This window comes from Bos mutus, chromosome 20, assembly GCF_027580195.1.
Source record: "Bos mutus isolate GX-2022 chromosome 20, NWIPB_WYAK_1.1, whole genome shotgun sequence".
Taxonomy (NCBI): domain Eukaryota; kingdom Metazoa; phylum Chordata; class Mammalia; order Artiodactyla; family Bovidae; genus Bos; species Bos mutus.
This window is the reverse complement of record NC_091636.1, coordinates 38,164,966-38,185,923: the sequence shown is the minus strand read 5'-3', so window position 1 is coordinate 38,185,923 and position 20,958 is coordinate 38,164,966. Positions and strand designations below refer to the sequence as shown.

The 20,958-nt window shown below is 38.6% G+C and overlaps 1 protein-coding gene across 2 annotated transcripts in view; it reads left to right on the top strand.

The window, feature by feature from the left end:
• Window positions 1-211: 211 nt before the first annotated feature.
• Window positions 212-20,958, top strand: part of IL7R (interleukin 7 receptor) — a 35,731-nt gene continuing 14,984 nt past the window's right edge. For both annotated transcript variants that reach the window (XM_005904964.2, XM_070357651.1), the window contains exons 1-2: window positions 212-370; window positions 5,210-5,348. In XM_005904964.2, coding sequence (XP_005905026.1) covers window positions 289-370; window positions 5,210-5,348 — 221 coding nt within the window. In that variant the 5' untranslated portion in view covers window positions 212-288. The remainder of the gene's footprint in view (window positions 371-5,209; window positions 5,349-20,958) is intronic.

The window sequence follows — 20,958 nt, the reverse complement described above, 5'->3', positions numbered from 1 at the left end:
AGTACATTTGGGGGCAGCCAGGGATGCCAAAGAGGTACCAGCCTCTGAAAGGCTCCATCCCTTCCTTTCCTCTGCTTCTGCTTACAACAGCAATACTTTTACTCACACTTCCTGTTTCTGGCACTTGCCTTCTTTTCTTCTGTTTAGACTTCCCCCCTACTTCCCCCCTGTGGTTAAACAAGTATAAAGTCCTAAAGCTATAGATTTAAGTTGCTCTCTCTCTCTCTCTCTCTCATTCATTCCTACGCATAGGCTCACGCGCTTGCTGTCTCCTCTGTTTCTCTCAGAATGACACTTCTAAGTATTGCTTTGGGTACGCTTTTCTATTTACTTCAAGCCGTTTCTGGAGAAAGCGGCTATGCAGAGAATGGTGAGTCATTTCTGATTTTTCTTCAGGATTTCAGATGATTCCTAGCATCTATTTCGGTTGCTCAGATCCCTAATAGACTGGAATGGGGCACTGGGTTAAATTTAAGGGAGTTTGAGGGCTTACCACCATTTTGCCTGTTCTAACCACCAGGACAGGGGGCCTGGGGCCAAAACTGCAAGTGGTCTATAAAGGCTTAGAATTGTTAAGGGATGCACTTGACTCTCCCAATATGAATCTTAAATATTTGTTGATGCCTCTGATCTTACAAAAAGAACACCCATAGAGACACAATGGTTATGCTTGTTAGAGAACCTTCAAGGTAACTTTACCTTGCCAAGAAAAGAAGCTCATTTTGTTTTGCTTTAGCTTTTTAGGAGGCTCCGAAAACACCACTTTCAAGATAAAATAATATCTAGAAACAACCACTTTGTCTGCACTTACCTTTGCTGTTTTCTCAGCACCTACTCCAGTATCTAGAACATAGTAGACATTTAACAAATATTTGAAAATTTCTTCAAAATACTTTAGTTTTGGTGTGATCATGTGGTATTCTTAGTGAATAACTGAATGGGGTAAGATCTGAATGAGTTCTCTTTGAAATATGTTTAACTGTATCCAGCCAATGAATTTATCATCATATAATAATTATCTTTAAAATCCTTAAATACTTAGTACCTAGAGGCAGATGCTGTCTAATTTGTAAATCTATTGTAATTACAACTGAAATTACTCAAGGGTGAAGTGGCCCAGAGGAGCCACCTGGAAACTTGGACCACCAAATTGTTCCTGAAAATTAACTGCTTTCACTTTAAGATTTAAAAAGTATTTGCCTAGTGAAGATATCAAGCACGTCAGCCTAATGACTCAGCTTAGATAGCTTAAGTCATGTAATCACTAAGGAAGGAAATCCCTAGCATATTTTAGTTAATGGAATTTTCAGAGGGTTGACATTTTTATAGTGTGACTGTGAATGAATCACTTTGTGGGGGATGATAATTATTTCATGGTAAATGTTGTCTTGTGTCTGTACAAACAGATGCTTGGCAGGTAACACATAAATCTTACCCTTTGGAATATAATATATCCCTTCTGCTTCCCTACCCAACACAGAGGTCATTTTATTTTAAAAACAAATTAAGGATTCTAATTGAAAGCTGAGTTTTCACTTCAACTTTTTAAACTTCAGGGTATTTTTTAAGAGATCTGTAACCACCCATCCACATGATTACATCAAAATACTTCTCGGTTTGAGGTGTCAGGAATTCAAAATAATCAACTGCTCTTTGTTAAAGATAAGTTAGTTCTCTGATAAGCATAAGAGTTATCAAAAGAAGATACTTTTTTAAAAATCCAAATCATTTATACTTTTAATCAACTAAGCCCTTCCAGTAGGAAAACTTCTAAACCACAAGAACCACATTCTTGTCTGTAACACATATTTCAAAAATTCTAATTTTTATAGTGAGCATTTTAAAAAACTCACTATTCATAAGCTCTATGTAATTTTAAAGCTGTAGTCATAATAATACCTTTGACAAAACACTCTTTTTCAAAGGAACCCCCAAAGATTTCATGTATATCCTTTGAATTAGAATTCTTTTTTTTTTCACCTTTTCTTTATTTCTCAAAGAATGTGATAATAGTCTTAGCTAGCCCTTATTGAGTGTTTTCTGTGTTCTAAGCAAGATCTTTGTACTCAGTGATTCCTCATAATAACATGAATTTAAATATCAGAACCCTGAAGCTTAGAGAGGATCTGATGAAGGATCACAGCTACACAGTGGAACAGCCAGGATTTAAATCCACATCTGTCCAGCTCTGGTGCTGAAGGTCTTAACCACTGTGTATATGACTCTTAATTAAGCTGAGAGCAGATATGACATTCTCTCTGTAAAATGCCATGCAATTTTGCAGGTTATTGAGGGGACTTTTCTTGTTTACAAAGCAACTTTGGCTCAGAATCAGTGAGCTCAGAACCTGCTAAACAACCAATGAGCTATTTCTCAAAACACAGCCATTTTAACTATATGACCACTACTTTTTTCTCTTTCATGGAAGTATCATTAATTTACAATGTTGTGTTAGTTTCAAGTATAGAGCAAAGTGATTCAGTTATACGTATATAGAGAGACACACACACACATATGTATATGTCTTTTTCAGACTCTTTTCCATTATAGATTATTACAAGATATTGAGTATAGTTCCCCGTGCTTTGCAGTAGTTTTATTATTTACCTATGTTATATATAGTAGTATGTATATGTTAATCCCAAATTCCTAATTTATCTGCCTCCCACCCCACCTTTCACCCTTTGGTAAATTAGGTAAGTTTGTTTTCTATGTCTGTGAATCTATTTTTATTTTGTAAATAATTTCATTTGTATCATTTTTTTTAGATTCTACATATAAGCAATATCATATGATATTTATTTTTCTCTGTCTGACTTACTTATCTTAGTATGATAGTCTCTGCATCCATCCATGTTGCAGCAAATAATAGCAATTATTTCATTCTTTTTCATGGCTGAGTAATATTCCAATATATATATATATATACACACACACACACACACACACATACATACACACACACACACACACACATATATATATATATACATACTACATGTTTTTTTTTATCAATTCAACTGTCAATGGACCTTTAGGTTGCTTCCATGTCTTGGCTATTGTAAGTGGTCACTGCTTTACAGAATGCATAAGAATATACAGCAAATTTGCTTTGCCAGATTGGATGGCTAAGGGTAGCAGGAGTGCTTTGTTCTGTTGATACCCAGAATCTACTAAAGTCTGCTCTCTCTGGCTTAAGAGTTAAAGAGTTTTGGAGACAAAGTTGACCCACAAATGTCTGAATCCAAAGAGTAATGTAGGTTCTATTGTACCAGATTGGTAGACGTTCTAAGGAAGAGAAAATATTTAGAGTGCATGAGTACTGCCAGATAAGGGCAGGCTAAAGCCACCCAGAATCATTCCATCAAGAAAGGTGCCAGCAATTAGGGGACTGGACCTCACTCTGTAATATTAGGAGCAAATATATTTTGACATGGAAGCCCCGAATAGTGGACTGCCCCTCATTATTTAAAACTGCCATTAAAAAGAGGGCCATGTCCAGCTGAAATACAGTTCAGTTCAGTCACTTAGTCATGTCCAACTCTTTGCGACCCCATGGTCTGCAGCACGCCAGACTCCCCTGTCCATCACCAACTCCTGGAGTTTGCTCAAACTCATGTCCTTTAAGTGGGTGATACCATCTAACCATCTCATCCTCTGTCATCCCCTTCTCCTCCTGCCTTAGATCTTTCCCAGCATCAGGAGTCTGCTGGTGGCAGAATTGTGAGCTCGATAGACTCTAGGTATAGTCAGAAAGAGCAGCGCCTGCAGCTCTTACCTAGGTGCGGCTCTTCAAGATTTGTTGCTTTGACTGAACTGACCTTTCTCTCAACTGGTTGGTTCACTCACAACCAGCTTTACTAATTTTCCCAAAGAACTACTGGGTTGTTGAAGTAAAGAGGGTTCTGTCTGTAATCCCATGGCCTTCAGGATACTCAGTTGGGGTTTAATTTTCAGTATATTCTCTATCCTATTTAAAGCCAGTGCTGTGTTGTATTGTGCTTAGTAGCTCAGTCATGTCTGACTTTTTGCGACCCCACCAGGCTCCTCTGTCCATGGGGATTCTCCAGGCAAGAATACTGGAGTGGGTTGCCATGCCCTTCTCCAAGGGATCTCCCCAACCCCTGGAGCTTCAATTTTCTAGTATCAGTGGCCAAAGTAATTTCAGTATCAATGGACCTTGAAGCAGTCATAGCTCACACTCAATCTCTCCAAGAATGGCTTTGGTTACTCTGGATTTTCTCAGATCCCAGATGGAGTATCTTTGATGACATATTTTTCTTTATTAAATACTATTAAATATACACACAAATATATATATTTAATCTTAGGGGCCTCAATCCATCTTAAGAAATCAAATACTATTTCTGAAAGACAGTACTTTCCAAAAGCAATGGCATAAAAATTCTGGTTTCCCGCATGCTTCTAAAATTTTGCTCATATTCATAAAACACAATATCTCTAAAAGGAGGATATATTAGCACAGAAGTAGTATCTTTAAGATTCATGGGAAGCTCCACCAGGTCTGAGTCCTGTGATGTAATTTTTTCTGATCCTGTTTGCCTCAGTTAGTAGCTTAAGACAAGTGGCTTTAAATAAATATTCACACAATGGGAAAAATCAATAGGACTTTTAAGTGGGATATCTGTTTAGGTAAGGGGAAGCTACCATTTTAAGACGTGAACTTCTCACTGCAAGATAGCTATCATCTTTCATTCATTCAAAAACAATTCTTGGGAGGCAATAAAGGAAGATTAGTAATAAAGTACAAGGTTAGATTAGGTGGCACATAAATAATAGAGTATCTCATTTAAATGTATAGACTAACAAAAGAAATACTCATTATATAAAAGAAAGGATGTGTTTAGTGTCTCATTCTAGATTTCCAATGCACTTGCCCAATAGCAAGATATTTATAAATCTTTGGAGACAATTGTGATGACTTTTTTCTGTTAGGAAAAAATCTGTGCTCATTAAGCTTTGTTTGAGTTTTGTCATTTTGTTTGCTTTTATTTTATTTATTTATTTATTTTTTTTTTTTTTGAAGTCCTATTCCTTGCCTCTGCCCTTGGGCTTTCCTTCTTTAGACAAACAATCACCACTCCTTCATGTCTGCCGTGAAAGGCTACCATTTCAGCAACATCAGTTCAGATTGCACAAGAGGGCACTTCTTGGCTTCATTAACATCTGTAGGTTTGTTCCTTGCCAGGAGATTTTGACGATGCAGAACTGGATGACTACTCATTCTCATGCTACAGTCAGCTGGAAGTGGATGGACTCCAGCACTTGCTGACCTGCATGTTTGATGACTCGGACATCAACAGCACCAATCTGGAATTTGAAATATGGTGAGGAATGGTGCCTTCAATGGGTGCTTAGAAATCCTTGATCTCTCTTTCATATACTGCACAGCAACAGCTGCGAAGGAGAGTGTGGGGGCTAATTATCAAATATTAAAATCAAGTAAATTCCAAAAACTTCCTCAAACTCCTTGTCTTTCACCAAGAGACTCAAGCAAAGAAACACTCAGGAGCTCATCTTTCAGGTCCTCGCTGCTACAGCCAAATGATGGTGTGGATATGGGAGGTCCCACATCCCTCCTGACTTCATGGCAGAATTTAAATTCTGATTGTCCTGGTTCACTCCTCCCCTAATGGCTCTTTGCCCAACATGGAACAATCTAGTGTCTTCAAGCCATATTCCTGGGCGGGTGCCTGGTTTCTGATCCTAACACGAGCACTTAACTAGCTTTTTAACCTACAGTAAGTTGTGTAGCTTATCTATTCCTTTGTTTCTTCACCTGTTAAATACCACCTCATAGGGAGATGTGATGGTTAAATAATTTAATACTTCAATTATTTAATTAGATGATACATCCAGTATGTAATAAGTAATGAAAAAGAGGCACTAAGTCAAAACTCTGTGAATCTAGACCCAACGGCCACCCAGCCAGTTGCCGATACCAGTTTTCTAAAAATCCACAGGAAGAAATTGACTCTGGGTTTCACGGAGCCACTAAGAAAGGTAAAAAGAAAGAGAAAGTCTCTTAGCGGATTTGAAAGTTTAGTAAAGAGCTCAGAGAACTTATCTTCTCCCTCTTCCACAAAACATCTCTTGTTGCCAATAGTTACTATCTCTGATCACTTAAAAAAAATACTCTGTCATGAAATTCTGACTTGTGGCTATTTCCAAATTCATATCAGATGACCTAATTTTAGTTAGTTGTGTAGTAAGGAAAATGAGTCAAAATCTACCAGTAGTAAAAGAGGGCTTCTTATATTCCATAGACAGCCAATCTCCCACAATACATGGTCTTGACAAGCCCTGGATCCCATGTCTTATGTTAATTCCCTGCCTCTGGGCATGCAATGTCTCCTGCTAAGATCTTTGGATAAATATGACCTTGAACTTGAGTGCCATAGTGTGTTCTCATTCTGCCTCTGTCAGTTCACTTCTATCACATGCTTTCCAGGAATAACATACATCTAGAGAAGAGGAACCTACAATGTCCAAAGTCTTTGCAACAAGTACACTCCACTAAAGCTGCTGAACAACTCATTCAAAAGATGCACATCATTTTTGTGGGCAAAACCCCCTCTGACACAGAGGTCTGCTCTGCCTCTCCAGCCAGCTGGGTGGTAAACAGCAGTGGTTTTATTTGGAGAGGCGGAGGTTGACCTTCTGTCCACTTTCACTCATAACAGTGTCTGACCACTTCCTTGGCCACTTGAACAAACTTCCCCACTTCCTTTCACAAGTCTCTTGATTTCTCCTGTCATATTTTAACCTGTCCGTAGCCTCTGTTTGGGTTGCTAGCTTGGATTCAGATATTCCCATTGGAAAGGGATTGTTTTAAGACATGTTTTCCACGTTAAAAAGTAAGCATGAAGCCCTTAGTAGGCTGAGATGCTTCTGGAGGGCAGTCATTTTCGCAGTTAGCCACAACTTGAGGGGAAGATTCGTGCAACTCCTGGATTCTGAGCAGCCGTGTAGCTCAAGTTAAGTGTGTGTTAAGTCATTTCAGTCATACCTGACTCTTTGTGATTCTATGGACTATAGCCCACCAGGCTCCTCCTGGGATTCTCCAGACAAGAATACTGGAATGGGTTGCCGTGCCCTCCTCCAGGGGATCTTCTCGGCCCAGGGATCGAACCTGCATCTCTTATGTCTTCTGCATTGGCAGGATTTTGTGTTTTGTTTTGTTTTGTTTTGTTTTTTTTACCACTTAGGGCCACCTGGGGCTGTAGCTCAAGTTAAAGCCCCCTTAAATAGTGTTGAATTTGCTGCTAAATTTGGACTTCTTTCCCCCAAAATTGCTTTATGCAAGCTTTTCCTTTTTTTCTGTGAATATAAATTTATAAAGAAAGAAATTGGAAATCACTGAAAACTGAGTTCTGCTGAAGTCTTTACACAGGTGGGATTTTTGATGGAAACCAGATGTTTCCCAGAGGACTCACCAGGGTCATTTTCCAACAAGCACTTACCACCTGCCTGATCTGGCCACCAGACTCCCAGACTTAGAAACCAATAATTTCATGTTCAACATGTGGATCCATCTCTTGGAGATAGACTAGCCAAAATCACAGAGGCAAATGACCAGCATGCCAAGTGACAACTTGACATGGATAAATGCAACTCTTGTAGTGACCTAAATATTCATCCCACGCTCAAGTCTTTGAGGGGAGGTGACAGAAAGGGCAGTAGATCATACATCAGTATAAATCCATTCTCACTGGGGGACCTAGAAACTTTTGTTCACCAGCACCCTAACCGGCTCCCAGGTACTGGCAGTGACAAAGCTGAAGCTCCAGAAACAGGCAGGGAAGTTGTCATCCTAATAATCAATACAACCAATAACTAGCTCTGTGACTCAAGAATCACATTTAAACTCTGATCACAACAACCGTTCACACTGGGGTAGGAGGATTAGTGTTTGGCTTATGGTTGGTGCCTGTAAATGATATTTAATTTTGTGTCATGGGATTTTCATTTAAACATGTGATCCAAAGGTTCAGTAAATATAGAAGCAAAACAAAGGAAATCTGTTGGTTGATTTTATTGATAAAACCAGAGTTATTTGATTCAGATCTCAAAGTGGTTAATTTTCTTTTTTAATTTAGTTGCTAGCCTTTAAAAATCTAGGTATCTCTTTGAAATTCAGACTTGGTAATACTGGTCCCAGACAGCAAAAATCAACTGAACAGAATTCTGATGGCTTCTATAGATGGGGAATTAAATCTCAGCCCTGAAGTTAGCCCACTCTTCTCATTTTTATTACCCACGTGGACACCATAGGCATGTAAATTTGGGCCCCTGCTTTTTAGCTGTTTGCATAATTTTCACAGGCAGCTCTCAGAAGGTAGTTGTATTTCCTTTATTTCCACATTCGTGAAGGCACCACAGTCACTCCCATGTGCCACCTACAGATACCACTTCAAATATGTCATTTTTTTTTTTCATCAATTACCACCAACATCACAGGCTACATCCAACCCAGCTACCTCATATTCCTGACTTAACTGGCAATATCTGTCAAGTGTTGTTAATCTAGTCCTTTCTAAACCATACTAACTTTTGAGAAGATTCTGTCTTTTAGGACCAAATGAGGAATAACCTCTGTGGTTTGTTTTTAGTATTTCCATGTAAATACCTGTTTGCACCAACAAGAGAAATGTGTTTATCACACTAAACTACACAAGTTTGTAGGAGATTGAGGAAAGTGGCATTGAGGTGAAGAATCCCGTGGTCCCCCGAAGTCTCTATTTTCAGAAAAAAGGAATTTGCGTAAGTAGCTTAGGGTTGATGTCCTCCATGGGGCCAATCTTGCTAGCCTCTGAGTCTACTTGGGTAACCTGTAGTGATCTTTCCTCCCCACTAAAATACCCTAAACAGCTCTATTCAACAGAACTATAATATGACCCACAAATGTGGGAGTGATATCAGATCAGATCAGTCGCTCAGTCATGTCCGACTCTGTGACCCCATGAATCGCAGCACACCAGGCCTCCCTGTCCAACACCAACTCCCAGAGTTCACTGAGACTCACGTCCATCGAGTCACTGATGCCATCCAGCCATCTCATCCTCTGTCGTCCCCATCTCCTCCTGCCCCCAATCCCTCCCAGCATCAGAGTCTTTTCCAATGAGTCAACTCTTCACATGAGGTGGCCAAAGTACTGGAGTTTCAGCTTTAGCATCATTCCTTCCAAAGAAATCCCAGGGCTGATCTCCTTCAGAATGGACTGGTTGGATCTCCTTGCAGTCCAAGGGACTCTCAAGAGTCTTCTCCAACACCACAGTTCAAAATGTAATTTAAATTGTCTAGTAGCCACGTTTAAAAAAAAATAAGTGAAAATTAATTTTGATAATGTCTTATTTAATGTAATATTGCCAAAATATTATCATTTCAACCTACATGAACAAAAAATATGAACAGTATGAACATAAATATTCATGAGGTATTTTGAATATCTACATCTTCAAAATCTGATATTTCCTATTTGGAGCACATCTCAATTTAGACAAGCCATATTTCAAAGATTCAATATCCATATGAGGGGCTGTGGCCATTGTGTTGAGGAGTGTAGTCCTAGAACATTCCTAATCCTAGCAATAGACACTTAGCACCAAGTAAGTTGTTTTAATTTAATTGAGTGAATGGAAATGAATTGGACTGACTCGAGTTGAGCCACTCACGGGAGACACTGAATTTCCTCTGGTCACCTGAAGCCAGGGTCAGTGGCACGAAACGAGGCTGTCTGTTCTAGACCACAGTTGTCTCTTAGTCCCCTGTCATGGCTTCTCCACAAAGAGCAGGCCCTAGCGCTCAGGGCCCTTAAAGGGTGCCCAGCCTTGAGGGGTCGCTAAGAGTCCGACACGACGGAGAGACTTCACTTTCACTCTTCACTTTCCTGCATTGGAGAAGGAAATGGCAACCCACTCCAGTGTTCTTGCCTGGAGAATCCCAGGGGCGGTGGAGACTGGTGGGCTGCCATCTATGGGGTCGCGCAGAGTCAGACACGACTGAAGCAACTTAGCAGCAGCAGCAGCAGCAGCCTTGTAAGACAGCCATGTGGTGATGCTTTATTGTTGTTGCTCATTACTCACATTTCTTGAAAAGCAAGAATGAATTGAGAATATCATTTTAGATTCTTCTCAAATGTCCAACAGTACTGGAACATTCCTACATGCCACAGATCTGCAATTGAACATTCCACACACATCTGCTAGAGAGCTCAGGAATGATCCTGGAAAGGGCTTATATATGCATATGCAGAGAAAAGTGTACACACATCCAGTTTGACCACAGAAAACCAACACACATTCTAAATTGTGGGTAGCAAAGGACCTTTGGAGAATATACTCTCCATATTTTTTCTTTTCTAAAAAAAATCTGATTAATGAAAAGAATTCTCTTCACAGAAGCCAACCATTTTCTTCCACCATCCTCACTTCCAATTTGACCCAGTTAACTTCTTTTTAGGACTCTGTGGCTGGATTTAAAGGGCATGTTGGGAAAACAAACTGGTAACCATGGTTATCACAAGAGATGTAAATCAAGCTGGGGATTGAAGGAAAGAAGAGAAATGAGTAATTTTCCTTTTACTCTGCATTGTTTATTTTTACAGTGAGAATAGACACTCTGCTTTAATTTAATGTTTATGTCATTTGTTAATTTCATTTTACTTTCTTTTTTGATTACAGTTCACTTGGGGGATAAAGTTTACCTATGGTAAAATGTACAAATACTAAATGAGTTTTGAGAAACATATATGACATGTTGCCATCACCTCAGTTGAGATGCAGAAAATTCCTTTCCCCCTAGAAGGACTCATCATGTCCCCTTTCAATCTCTCATCTCCTGTGAGAAATCACAGTTTTGAATTCTATCACCCTTTGGTTTTGCTGATTTCTGATAGTTCTTATAAATGAAATAATACACTGCTCCCTCTTTTCTGTCTGACTTTTTTCACACAACAAAATGTTTTTGAGATTTATCCATGGTTTGCTTATCTCATAGCTCATCTTCCCAATTGCTGAGTATTAATTCCACTGTTCAAATATACCATAGATTTTTTTTTGAACTTTTACTATTGTCCTCATCCATCTTTACAAATTATTGATCAAAGTTAGATTGTGAGGTTTTATTTCTTTACCTAAATATATAAGTTAAGTAAATATCTCTCTGTAATAGTTAGCAGGGAGGAAGGGTTGAGGAGAGGGATAGTTAGGAAGTCTGGGATTGACAGGTACACACTGCTTTTTTTAAATGGATAACCAACAAAGACCTACTGTATAGCGCAGGGAACTCTGTTCAATATTATGTAACAATCTAAGTGGGAAAGAATTTGAAAAAGAATAGATACATGTACGTTTTTGTAGTTTTTGTTGTTGTTGTTTAGCTGCTAAGTCTTGTCTGACTCCCAAACTCCTCTGTCCACGGGATTACCCAGGCAAGAATACCAGAGTAGGTTGCAATGACTTCCTCCAGAGGATCATCCTGACCCAGGGATCAAACCCGTGTCTCTTACACTGACAGGCAGATTCTTTACTGCTGAGCCACTGGAAAGCCCTAGATACATGTGTATGTATAACCAAATCACTTCGTTGTACACCTGAAACCAACACAACATCGTTAATCAGCTATACTCCAGCAAATTTATCACAATTTTTTTTTTTACTTTACAATATTGTATTGGTTTTGCCATACATCAACATGCATCCGCCACAGGTGTACATGTGTTCCCCATCCTGAACCCCTCTCCCACCTCCCTCCCCATACCATCCCTCTGGGTCATCCCAGTGCACCAGCCCCAAGCTTCCCTGCATCGAACCTGGACTGGTGATTCATTTCTTATATGATATTATACATGTTTCAAAGCCATTCTCCCAAATCATCCCCCACCTCCCTCTCCCACAGAGTCAAAAGACTGTTCTATACATCTATGTCTCTTTTGCTGTCTCGCATACAGGGTTGTCGTTACCATCTTTCTAAATTCCATATATATGTGTTAGTATACTGTATTGGTGTTTTTCTTTCTGGCTTACTTCACTCTGTATAATAGGCTCCAGTTTCATCCACCTCATTAGAACTGATTCAAATTCATTCTTTTTAATGGCTGAGTAATACTCCATTGTGTATATGTACCACAGCTTTCTTATCCATTCATCTGCTGATGGACATACAGGTTGCTTCCATGTCCTGGCTATTATAAACAGTGCTGCGATGAACATTGGGGTACATGTGTCTCTTTCAATTCTGGTTTCCTCGGTGTGTATGCCCAGCAGTTGGATTGCTGGATCATATGGCAGTTCTATTTCCAGTTTTTTAAGGAATCTCCACACTGTTCTCCATAGTGGCTGTACTAGTTTGCATTCCCATGAACGGTGTAAGAGGGTTCCCTTTTCTCCACACCCTCTCCAGCATTTATTGCTTGTAGACTTGGATCACAGCCATTCTTACTGGCGTGAAATTTTTAATGCTTTGTTTTTTGATGGACATTTGAGTTTTCTCAAGTTTGAGATTATTCTTTTTTAAGTTATCATTAACATTCTTTCATAAATCAGTTTAATATAAATTTTCACTTCTTTGAAGTAAAAACCTCGGAGTGGAATTACTGTATCACTGGGGGGGTGTGTATTTACCTTTATAAGAAACTGCCCAACAAGTTTTCCAAAGTAGTTATATCATTCTACTCTCCTTCTCTCAATGTATGAGAACTGCACATCATTCCCAATATTTGACTTTGAAATAGTATCTCATGATTTTATTACATTTTGCAAATGACAAATAACATTGACCACTTTTTCATATACTGTTGGCCATTTATATATATTCTCTTGGCAAATATCTGCTAGACTTTTGTCTTTTTTCATTGAATTATTTGTCCCTTGGGTGTGAATTCTTCATATGCTCTACATACAATTATGATGTTAGATATATGTACTACAACTATTTTCTGCTATTTCATTTTATTAATGAATTGTTATCAATGAATCTGCTATTCCCATTTTATTTTATTAATGGCATATTTTAATAAGCAAAAGGTTTTCATTTGATGCAGCCCAATTTATTTTATTTTTCTTTTTTATATTTAGTATTTTTGTGTTATGACTATATTTATGTCTACCCTCAAAGTTAGGAAGATATTTTCTCATGTTTTATTCTAAACAGTTCATAATTTTAGTATTTATATTTAGAACTATACTCCATACCCAATTAATTTTTGTGAAATTGAGGTTCAAATTTTCCACATATTTGCTCAATTGTTCCAGGACTATTTGCTGAAGAGATTTGTTTCCACTGAATTCATTGGTTGCATGTATTTAAAATCAATTAACCTTATATGTATGAGTCTATTTCAGAACATTATATTTTCCATTGGTCGATATTTCTATCCTTGTGACAGTGCCAAGCTGTCTTGATGGTCATAACCTTATAGTAAGTTCGAAATCAAGTCTCCGAGTCCTTCATCTTTGTTCTGCTTTTTTTCAGTGTTGTTTGGCTATTCTGAGTTCTTTGTGTTTCCGCATAAATTTTAGAATAAGCTCCCCAATTTTTTAAAAGTCCTGCTGAGATTTTTATTAAAATTATATATACCAATTTGGGGGAAACTTTCATCTTTTCAGCACTCAATTTGCTAATCCATGAATGTAGCTCTCTGTTTAGATTTCCTTTAATAGCTGTCAGGAATATTTTGTAATTTCCTTTGGAAAGGCCTTAAACATCTTTTATTAATTTTAATTCTAAGCATTTTATGTTTCATTGCTATCATAAGTGGAGCTGTTATTTTTTTAAATTTATTTTCCAATTTTTGGACACTATAGTAATAAGATTGACTTTTATAAACTGACCTTAATGAAATCACTATATTAGTTCCTGTAATTGTGTTGGAATATCTTTATAGTTTTCCATGTGAACAAACATGTCTGAAAATAAAGAAAATTTCATTTTCTTTCTTTCCAAACTAATGATTTTTATTTGTTTCTCTTACCTTATGCACTGGTTAGAACTTACAGTATACTGTTGAATAAAAGTAGGAAAAATAGATATTCCTGCTTTGTCCTTATCTTAGGAGAAAACTGTTAACTAGTTCACCACCAAGTGTGTTCTTAACCATAAGTGAAATCAAGTCGCTCAGTCGTGTCCAACTCTTTGCAAGCCCATGGACTATAGCCTACCAGGTTCCTCCATCCATGGGATTTTCCAGGCAAGAGTACTGGAGTGGCTTGCTATTTCCTTCTCCAGGGGATCTTCCTGACCCAGGGATCGAACCCAGGTCTCCCGAATGGTAGGCAGACGCTTCACCGTCTAAGCCACCATCTGATAAGGGAAATACCCCTTATCAGATTGAGGAAGTGTCTACTGAGAGTTTAGTTGTAAATGGATGTTGAATTTTGCCATATGCTTTTTCTACACCAACTGAGATGATTAGATTATTTATGTTTTTTATTCTGTTCATGTGATGAATCATATTGATTGATCTTTGATTGTTGACCCTACCTTGATTTCCTGCAATGCATCCTACTTTATCATTATGTGTTAACATCAATATATTAACATTTAAATGGGGAATATTAATTTGTAAATTTCTTTTCTGTAATATCTTTGCCAGCTTTTGGTACCAGACTTGAGCTAACTTCATAAAACAAGTTGGGAAAGGTTCATTTCTCCTCAATTTTCTGAGAGAATTTGTGTAAGATTGGCATTTATGATAGAATTCACCAGTTTTATCTGGACATAAAATTTTCTTTGTAGGAAAACTTATTAGTAATCAATTTAACTTCTTTGAAAGAAATGGAACTATTGAAACATTCTTTGTCTTCCTTATTTTCACATTTGGGCACTGTTTCTTTTTAGATTAAGTGTTGCAATATTCAACCATTTCTTATCAGAGTTTAGAGTTAATATACTATTTCATGAAAAATACAAGGAACTTGGAACAATACAATTGTACTTAGCACTTTCTAGCCTCTGTACTACTGTCATATATTTTATATCTATATATATTGTTAATTTCACAATAATGTTACATTATTTGTTTTTTTTAATTTTATTTTATTTTTAAACTTCACATAATTGTATTAGTTTTGCCAAATATCAAAATGAATCCACCACAGGTATACATGTGTTCCCCATCCTGAACCCTCCTCCCTCCTCCCTCCCCATACCATCCCTCTGGGTTGTCCCAGTGAACCAGCCCCAAGCATCCAGTATCGTGCATTGAACCTGGACTGGCATCTCGTTTCATACATGATATTTTACATGTTTCAATGCCCTTCTCCCAAATCTTCCCACCCTCTCCCTCTCCCATAGAGTCCATAAGACTGTTCTATACATCAGTGTCTCTTTTGCTGTCTCGTACACCGGGTTATTGTTACCATCTTTCTAAATTCCATATATATGCGTTATTATACTGTATTGGTGTTTTTCCTTCTGGCTTACTTCACTCTGTATAATAGGCTCCAGTTTCATCCACCTCATTAGAACTGATTCAAATGTTTTCTTTTTAATGGCTGAGTAATACTCCATTGTGTATATATACCACAGCTTTCTTATCCATTCATCTGCTGATGGACATCTAGGTTGCTTCCATGTCTTGGCTATTATAAACAGTGCTGCGATGAACATTGGGGTACACGTGTCTCTTTCCCTTCTGGTTTCCTCAGTGTGTATGCCCAGCAGTGGGATTGCTGGATCATAAGGCAGTTCTATTTCCAGTTTTTTAAGGAATCTCCACACTGTTCTCCATAGTGGCTGTACTAGTTTGCATTCCCACCAACAGTGTAAGAGGGTTCCCTTTTCTCCACAACCTCTCCAGCATTTATTATTTGTAGACTTTTGGATCGCAGCCATTCTGACTGATGTGAAATGGTACCTCATAGTGGTTTTGATTTTCATTTCTCTGATAATGAGTGATGTTGAGCATCTTTTCATGTGTTTGTTAGCCCTTTGTATGTCTTCTTTGGAGAAATGTCTATTTAGTTATTATTTGTTTTTTAAAATCTTTTTTTTTTTTTTTTTTTGTCACACTGTGTGGCATGCAGGATCTTAGTTCCCTGACCAGGGATTGAACCTGTCCCTCTGGCATTGGGAGCACAGAGTCTTAACTACTGGACTGCCAAGGAAGTCCTGAACAATCTTTATCTCTAAAGAATTTATGAAAAGAAAATAGGTGGTGTTTTTTATATTTATTATGGTACACCTATGGAGGAGCCTGGTGGGCTGCAGTCCATGGGGTTGCTAAGAGTCGGACACGACTGAGCAACTTCACTTTCACTTTTCACTTTCATGCATTGGAGAAGGAAATGGCAACCCACTCCAGTGTTCTTGCCTGGAGAATCCCAGGGACGGGGGAGCCTGGTGGGCTGCAGTCTACAGGGTCGAACAGAGTTGGACACGACTGAAGCGACTTAGCAGCAGCAGCAGCAGCAGCAATTGCTTCCTATAGATCTGAAATTCCACCTAGTATTATTTCCCTTTGGTCTAAGGAACTTCCTAAAACAACTTATCTGAACTTTTATATAGCTAGAAATATCCTTATTTTGCCTTCATTATTGAAGAATATTTTATATTATAAGGATTCAAAGCAGACAACTTTTCCCCTTCCAGAGTCTTAAATATATTATTCCAATGTCTTCTGGGTCACATAATTTCTGATGAGAAGTGATCTACTTCTCTGCATGCTTTCAAGATTTATTTGCCTTTGCTTTTCAGTCATTTTACCATGATGTCCCTAGATACGGTTTCCTTTGTACTTACTCTGCTTGAATTGGCTGAGTTTTTTAAGCCCAGAAGTTGATATGCTTCCCGACATTTTGGAATTTGGGGAATATTATTTCTTTAAGTATTTTTCAGCCAAATTCTTTCTCTCTTTTTGTTCTGAAACTCTAATTGCATATTTATTTGTCCCCTTGATATTGTCCCACAGGTCAACAAGACTTTGTTTCTGTTGTTTCAGACTGAATATTTTCTATTAATCTATCTTCAACTTCACCAACCTCTGCTTCTGCCATCTTCTATCTGCTATTAAGGCCATCCTTTAAAACTTTAAATTTGTACTTGTCAACTATAGTATTTTCATTTTGCTCTCTTTTCTAGTTTCCACTTCTCCACTAAAGTTATACATTTGTTCAATAATTATGATAGCATTTTTTGTTTAGCCCTTAAACATATTTACAAAAGCTGCTAAAAAGTCCTTTTCTGCTGGTTCCGATATCTGAGTCATCTTAGGGTCAATTTCCATTGACTGCCTTTTGTCTTGACTATGTGTCATGTTTTTCTTTTTCTGCGCTTTTGCAACAGGTTTTGAATGTAGGAAGGGTGCTTTTGAAAATAAGGTAGTTTATTTATTTATTGGGTTTCGATAACTTCCTCTGCTGCTGCTGCTAAGTCACTTCAGTCATGTCCGACTCTGTGCGACCCCATAGACTGCAGCCCACCAGGCTCCCCCGTCCCTGGGATTCTCAAGGCAAGAACCCTGGAGTGGGTTGCCATTTCCTTCTCCAAAGCATGAAAGTGAAAGTGAAAGTGAAGTCGTGTCCAACTCTTAGCGACCCCATGGACCGCAGCCTACCAGGCTCCTCCATCCATGGGATTTTCCAGGCAAGAGTACTGGAGTAGGTTGCCATTGCCTTCTCCCTAACTTCCTCTGGCAAGCATTAATTTTAACTCTGTTACTCACTTAATTAGTTACTCTGTTAATTAGACAGATTAATCTCCAAATTTTTCTTCTCAGGCAGCACCAAAAATATCTGTTTAGTTCTCTCTAGAACTATCTAGCTATTTTCACAGTTTCCTTGGAGCTTCCTCCACATTAGCATAATTAAGGGGACATATAATAATTTAAGCAGAGTTTACCTATAAACCCCGTGTCTTCTATCTCTAAAGCTTCCTCATTTCTAGGCTTTTCCCCCTTAAAAATACCCAGCCAGTCAGGCCAAATGAAATTCTGTCCTGTAACTTAAGACAGTGGAACTGTGGCCTTCTCAGTTCAGTTCAGTTCAGTTCAGTCGCTCAGTCGTGTCCGACTCTTTGCAACCCCATGAATCGAAGCACGCCAGGCCTCCCTGTCCATCACAAACTCCCAGAGTTCACTCAGACTCAAGTCCATCGAGTCAGTGATGCCATCCAGCCATCTCATCCTCTGTCATCCCCTTCTCCTCCTGCCCCTAATCCCTCCCAGCATCAGAGTCTTTTCCAATGAGTCAGCTCTTCCCATGAGGTGGCCAAAGTACTGGAGTTTCAGCTTCAGCATCATTCCCTCCAAAGAAATCCCAGGGCTGATCTCCTTCAGAATGGACTTGTTGGATCTCCTTGCAGTCCAAGGGACTCTCAAGAGTCTTCTCCAACACCACAGTTCAAAAGCATCAATTCTTCAGCACTCAGCCTTCTTCACAGTCCAACTCTTACATCCATACATGACCATAGGAAAAACTATAGCCTTAACTAGACGGACCTTTATTGGCAAAGTAATGTCTCTGCTTTTGAATATGCTATCTAGGTTGGTCATAACTTTCCTTCCAAGGAGTAAGCGTCTTTTAATTTCATGGCTGCAGTCACCATCTGCAGTGATTTTGGAGACCAAAAAAATAAAGTCTGACACTGTTTCCACTGTTTCCCCATCTATTTCCCATGAAGTGATGGGACCAAGTGCCATGATCTTTGTTTTCTGAACGTTGAGCTTTAAGCCAACCTTTTCACTCTCTTCTTTCACTTTCATCAAGAGGCTCTTTAGTTCCTCTTCACTTTCTGTCATAAGGGTGGTGTCATCTGCATCTCTGAGGTTATTGATATTTCTCCCGGCAATCTTGATTCCAGCTTGTGTTTCTTCCAGCCCAGCATTTCTCATGATGTACTCTGCATATAAGTTAAATAAGCAGGGTGACAGTATACAACCTTGACGTACTCCTTTTCCTATTTGGAACCAGTCTGTTGTTCCATGTCCAGTTCTAACTGTTGCTTCTTGACCTGCATACAGATTTCTCAAGATGCAGATCAGGTGGCCTTCTATTAGATTCTAAATGCCCACCACAAAGTATCCTTAGATAAAAAAAACAAACAACATAGAAAGAAGGATCTAACCCACCCTTTTCCAAAGAATTAAATTCCCTTTAGTTTCTGCTTATTTTTGATTATTCTCCAATGCTTTTAAATAGTATTTTCAAAAATATCTTGTTTAAAGTTTATTGTAGATTTTTGTTGGGGTTAGTGTGATATAAGCTATTCTGGAACTGGAACATACTTTAAAAACTTTTTGTATGGAGATTTAGCTGATTAATAAACAGTTATAGCTTCAGGTGAACAGCAAAGGGACTCAGTCTTACATACATATGTATTCATTTTCCCAAACTCCACTCCCATCCAGCCTGCCACATAACACTGAGCAGAGTTCCACATGCTATACTGTAAGTCCTTGCTGGTTATCTATTTTTAATACAGCAGGGTGTACATGTAGGCTTCCCTGTTGGCTCGGTAGTAAAGAATTTGCCTGCAGTGTAAGAGACACAGGAGATGTGGGTTCCATCCCTGGAAGAATTTTTTGAAAGAGTACAATTTGGAGCTTTAGATGGAGCTGCATTGTAGGCAACATTCTCTTTTCTTGCATTTCCTGAAAGTCTGATCTTTTAGGGAATAGGAGATCACAGAAGTGACAGAATTCAGTTCCTAGAGCATTTAATCCAAGAAGCATAGGGAGAAGAGTTGATTTAACAATTTGTTGATCAATTAAAAGTGGAACTCAGCCAAAATTACCTATAAAAATTCCAAAATTACCTATTAAGTGTATTTTTTTAATATTTACTTATATGTGGGGTAGGTGGGGGGCAGGGGTTGTTTTTCCCTGGTGGATCAGACAGTAAAGATTCTACCTGCAATCTGGGAGACCTGGGTTCAATCCCTGGGTCAAGAAGATTCCCTGGAGGAGGAAATGGCAACCCATTCCAGTATTCTTGCCTGGAGAATCCCATGGACAGAGGAGCCTGGCGGGCTACAGTCTATGGGGTTGCCAAGTGTCAGACACGACTGAGTGATTTACACACACACACATTTTATTTTATGACTGCACTGGGCTTTAGTTGTGATGTGCAGCCTCAGTACTTTTGGCCCGAGGGTCCAGCTGCCCCAGGGCAGGTGGGAGCCTATTACTAGTTCCTCAAACAGGGACTGAATCTGCATCCCTGGCATTGGAAGACAGACTGTTAACCACTGGACCATCAGGGAAATCCCTGTAGTGTATATGGTTTCTTGTATATAATCCTTTAGATTAATTTAAACTTTTTTGTCAATATTTCTTTACATGCATTATTTTTTTCAATATATTTCTGCAGAACATCAAAAAAAAAAAAAAGAAAGAAGGAAATTAGCTTCCCACCTAAACAAACTATTTATCTTCTAATGATCAAGTCTAAAAGTTAAGAATGTTTCATTATTTTCATGCACATGTTTGACTATTTTAGGTTCACTTACATCTAGAGCTTGAGTAAATGAGCACATTAGAACGGCAGCAAAAAGCTATTTTATTTTAATTCTCTCTCAAACAACATATTAAAAAGCAGAGACATTACTTTGTCAACAAAGGTCCATCTAGTCAAGGCTATGGTTTTTCCAGTGGTCATGTTATGGATGCAAGAGTTTGACTATAAAGAAAGCTGAGCACTGAAGAATTGATGCTTTTGAACTGTGGTGTTGGAGAAGACTCTTGAGAGTCCCTTGGACTGCAAGGATATTAAACCAGTCCATCCTAAAGGAGATCAGCCCTGGGTGTTCACTGGAAGGACTGATGCTGAAGCTGAAACTCCAATACTTTTGCCACCTGATACAAAGAACTGACTCATTTGAAAAGACCTGATGCTTGGAAGGACTGAAGGCGGGAGGAGAAGGGGGTGACAGAGGATGAGGTGGTTGGATGGCATCACTGACTCAATGGACATGAGTTTGAGTAAACTCTGGGAGTTGGTG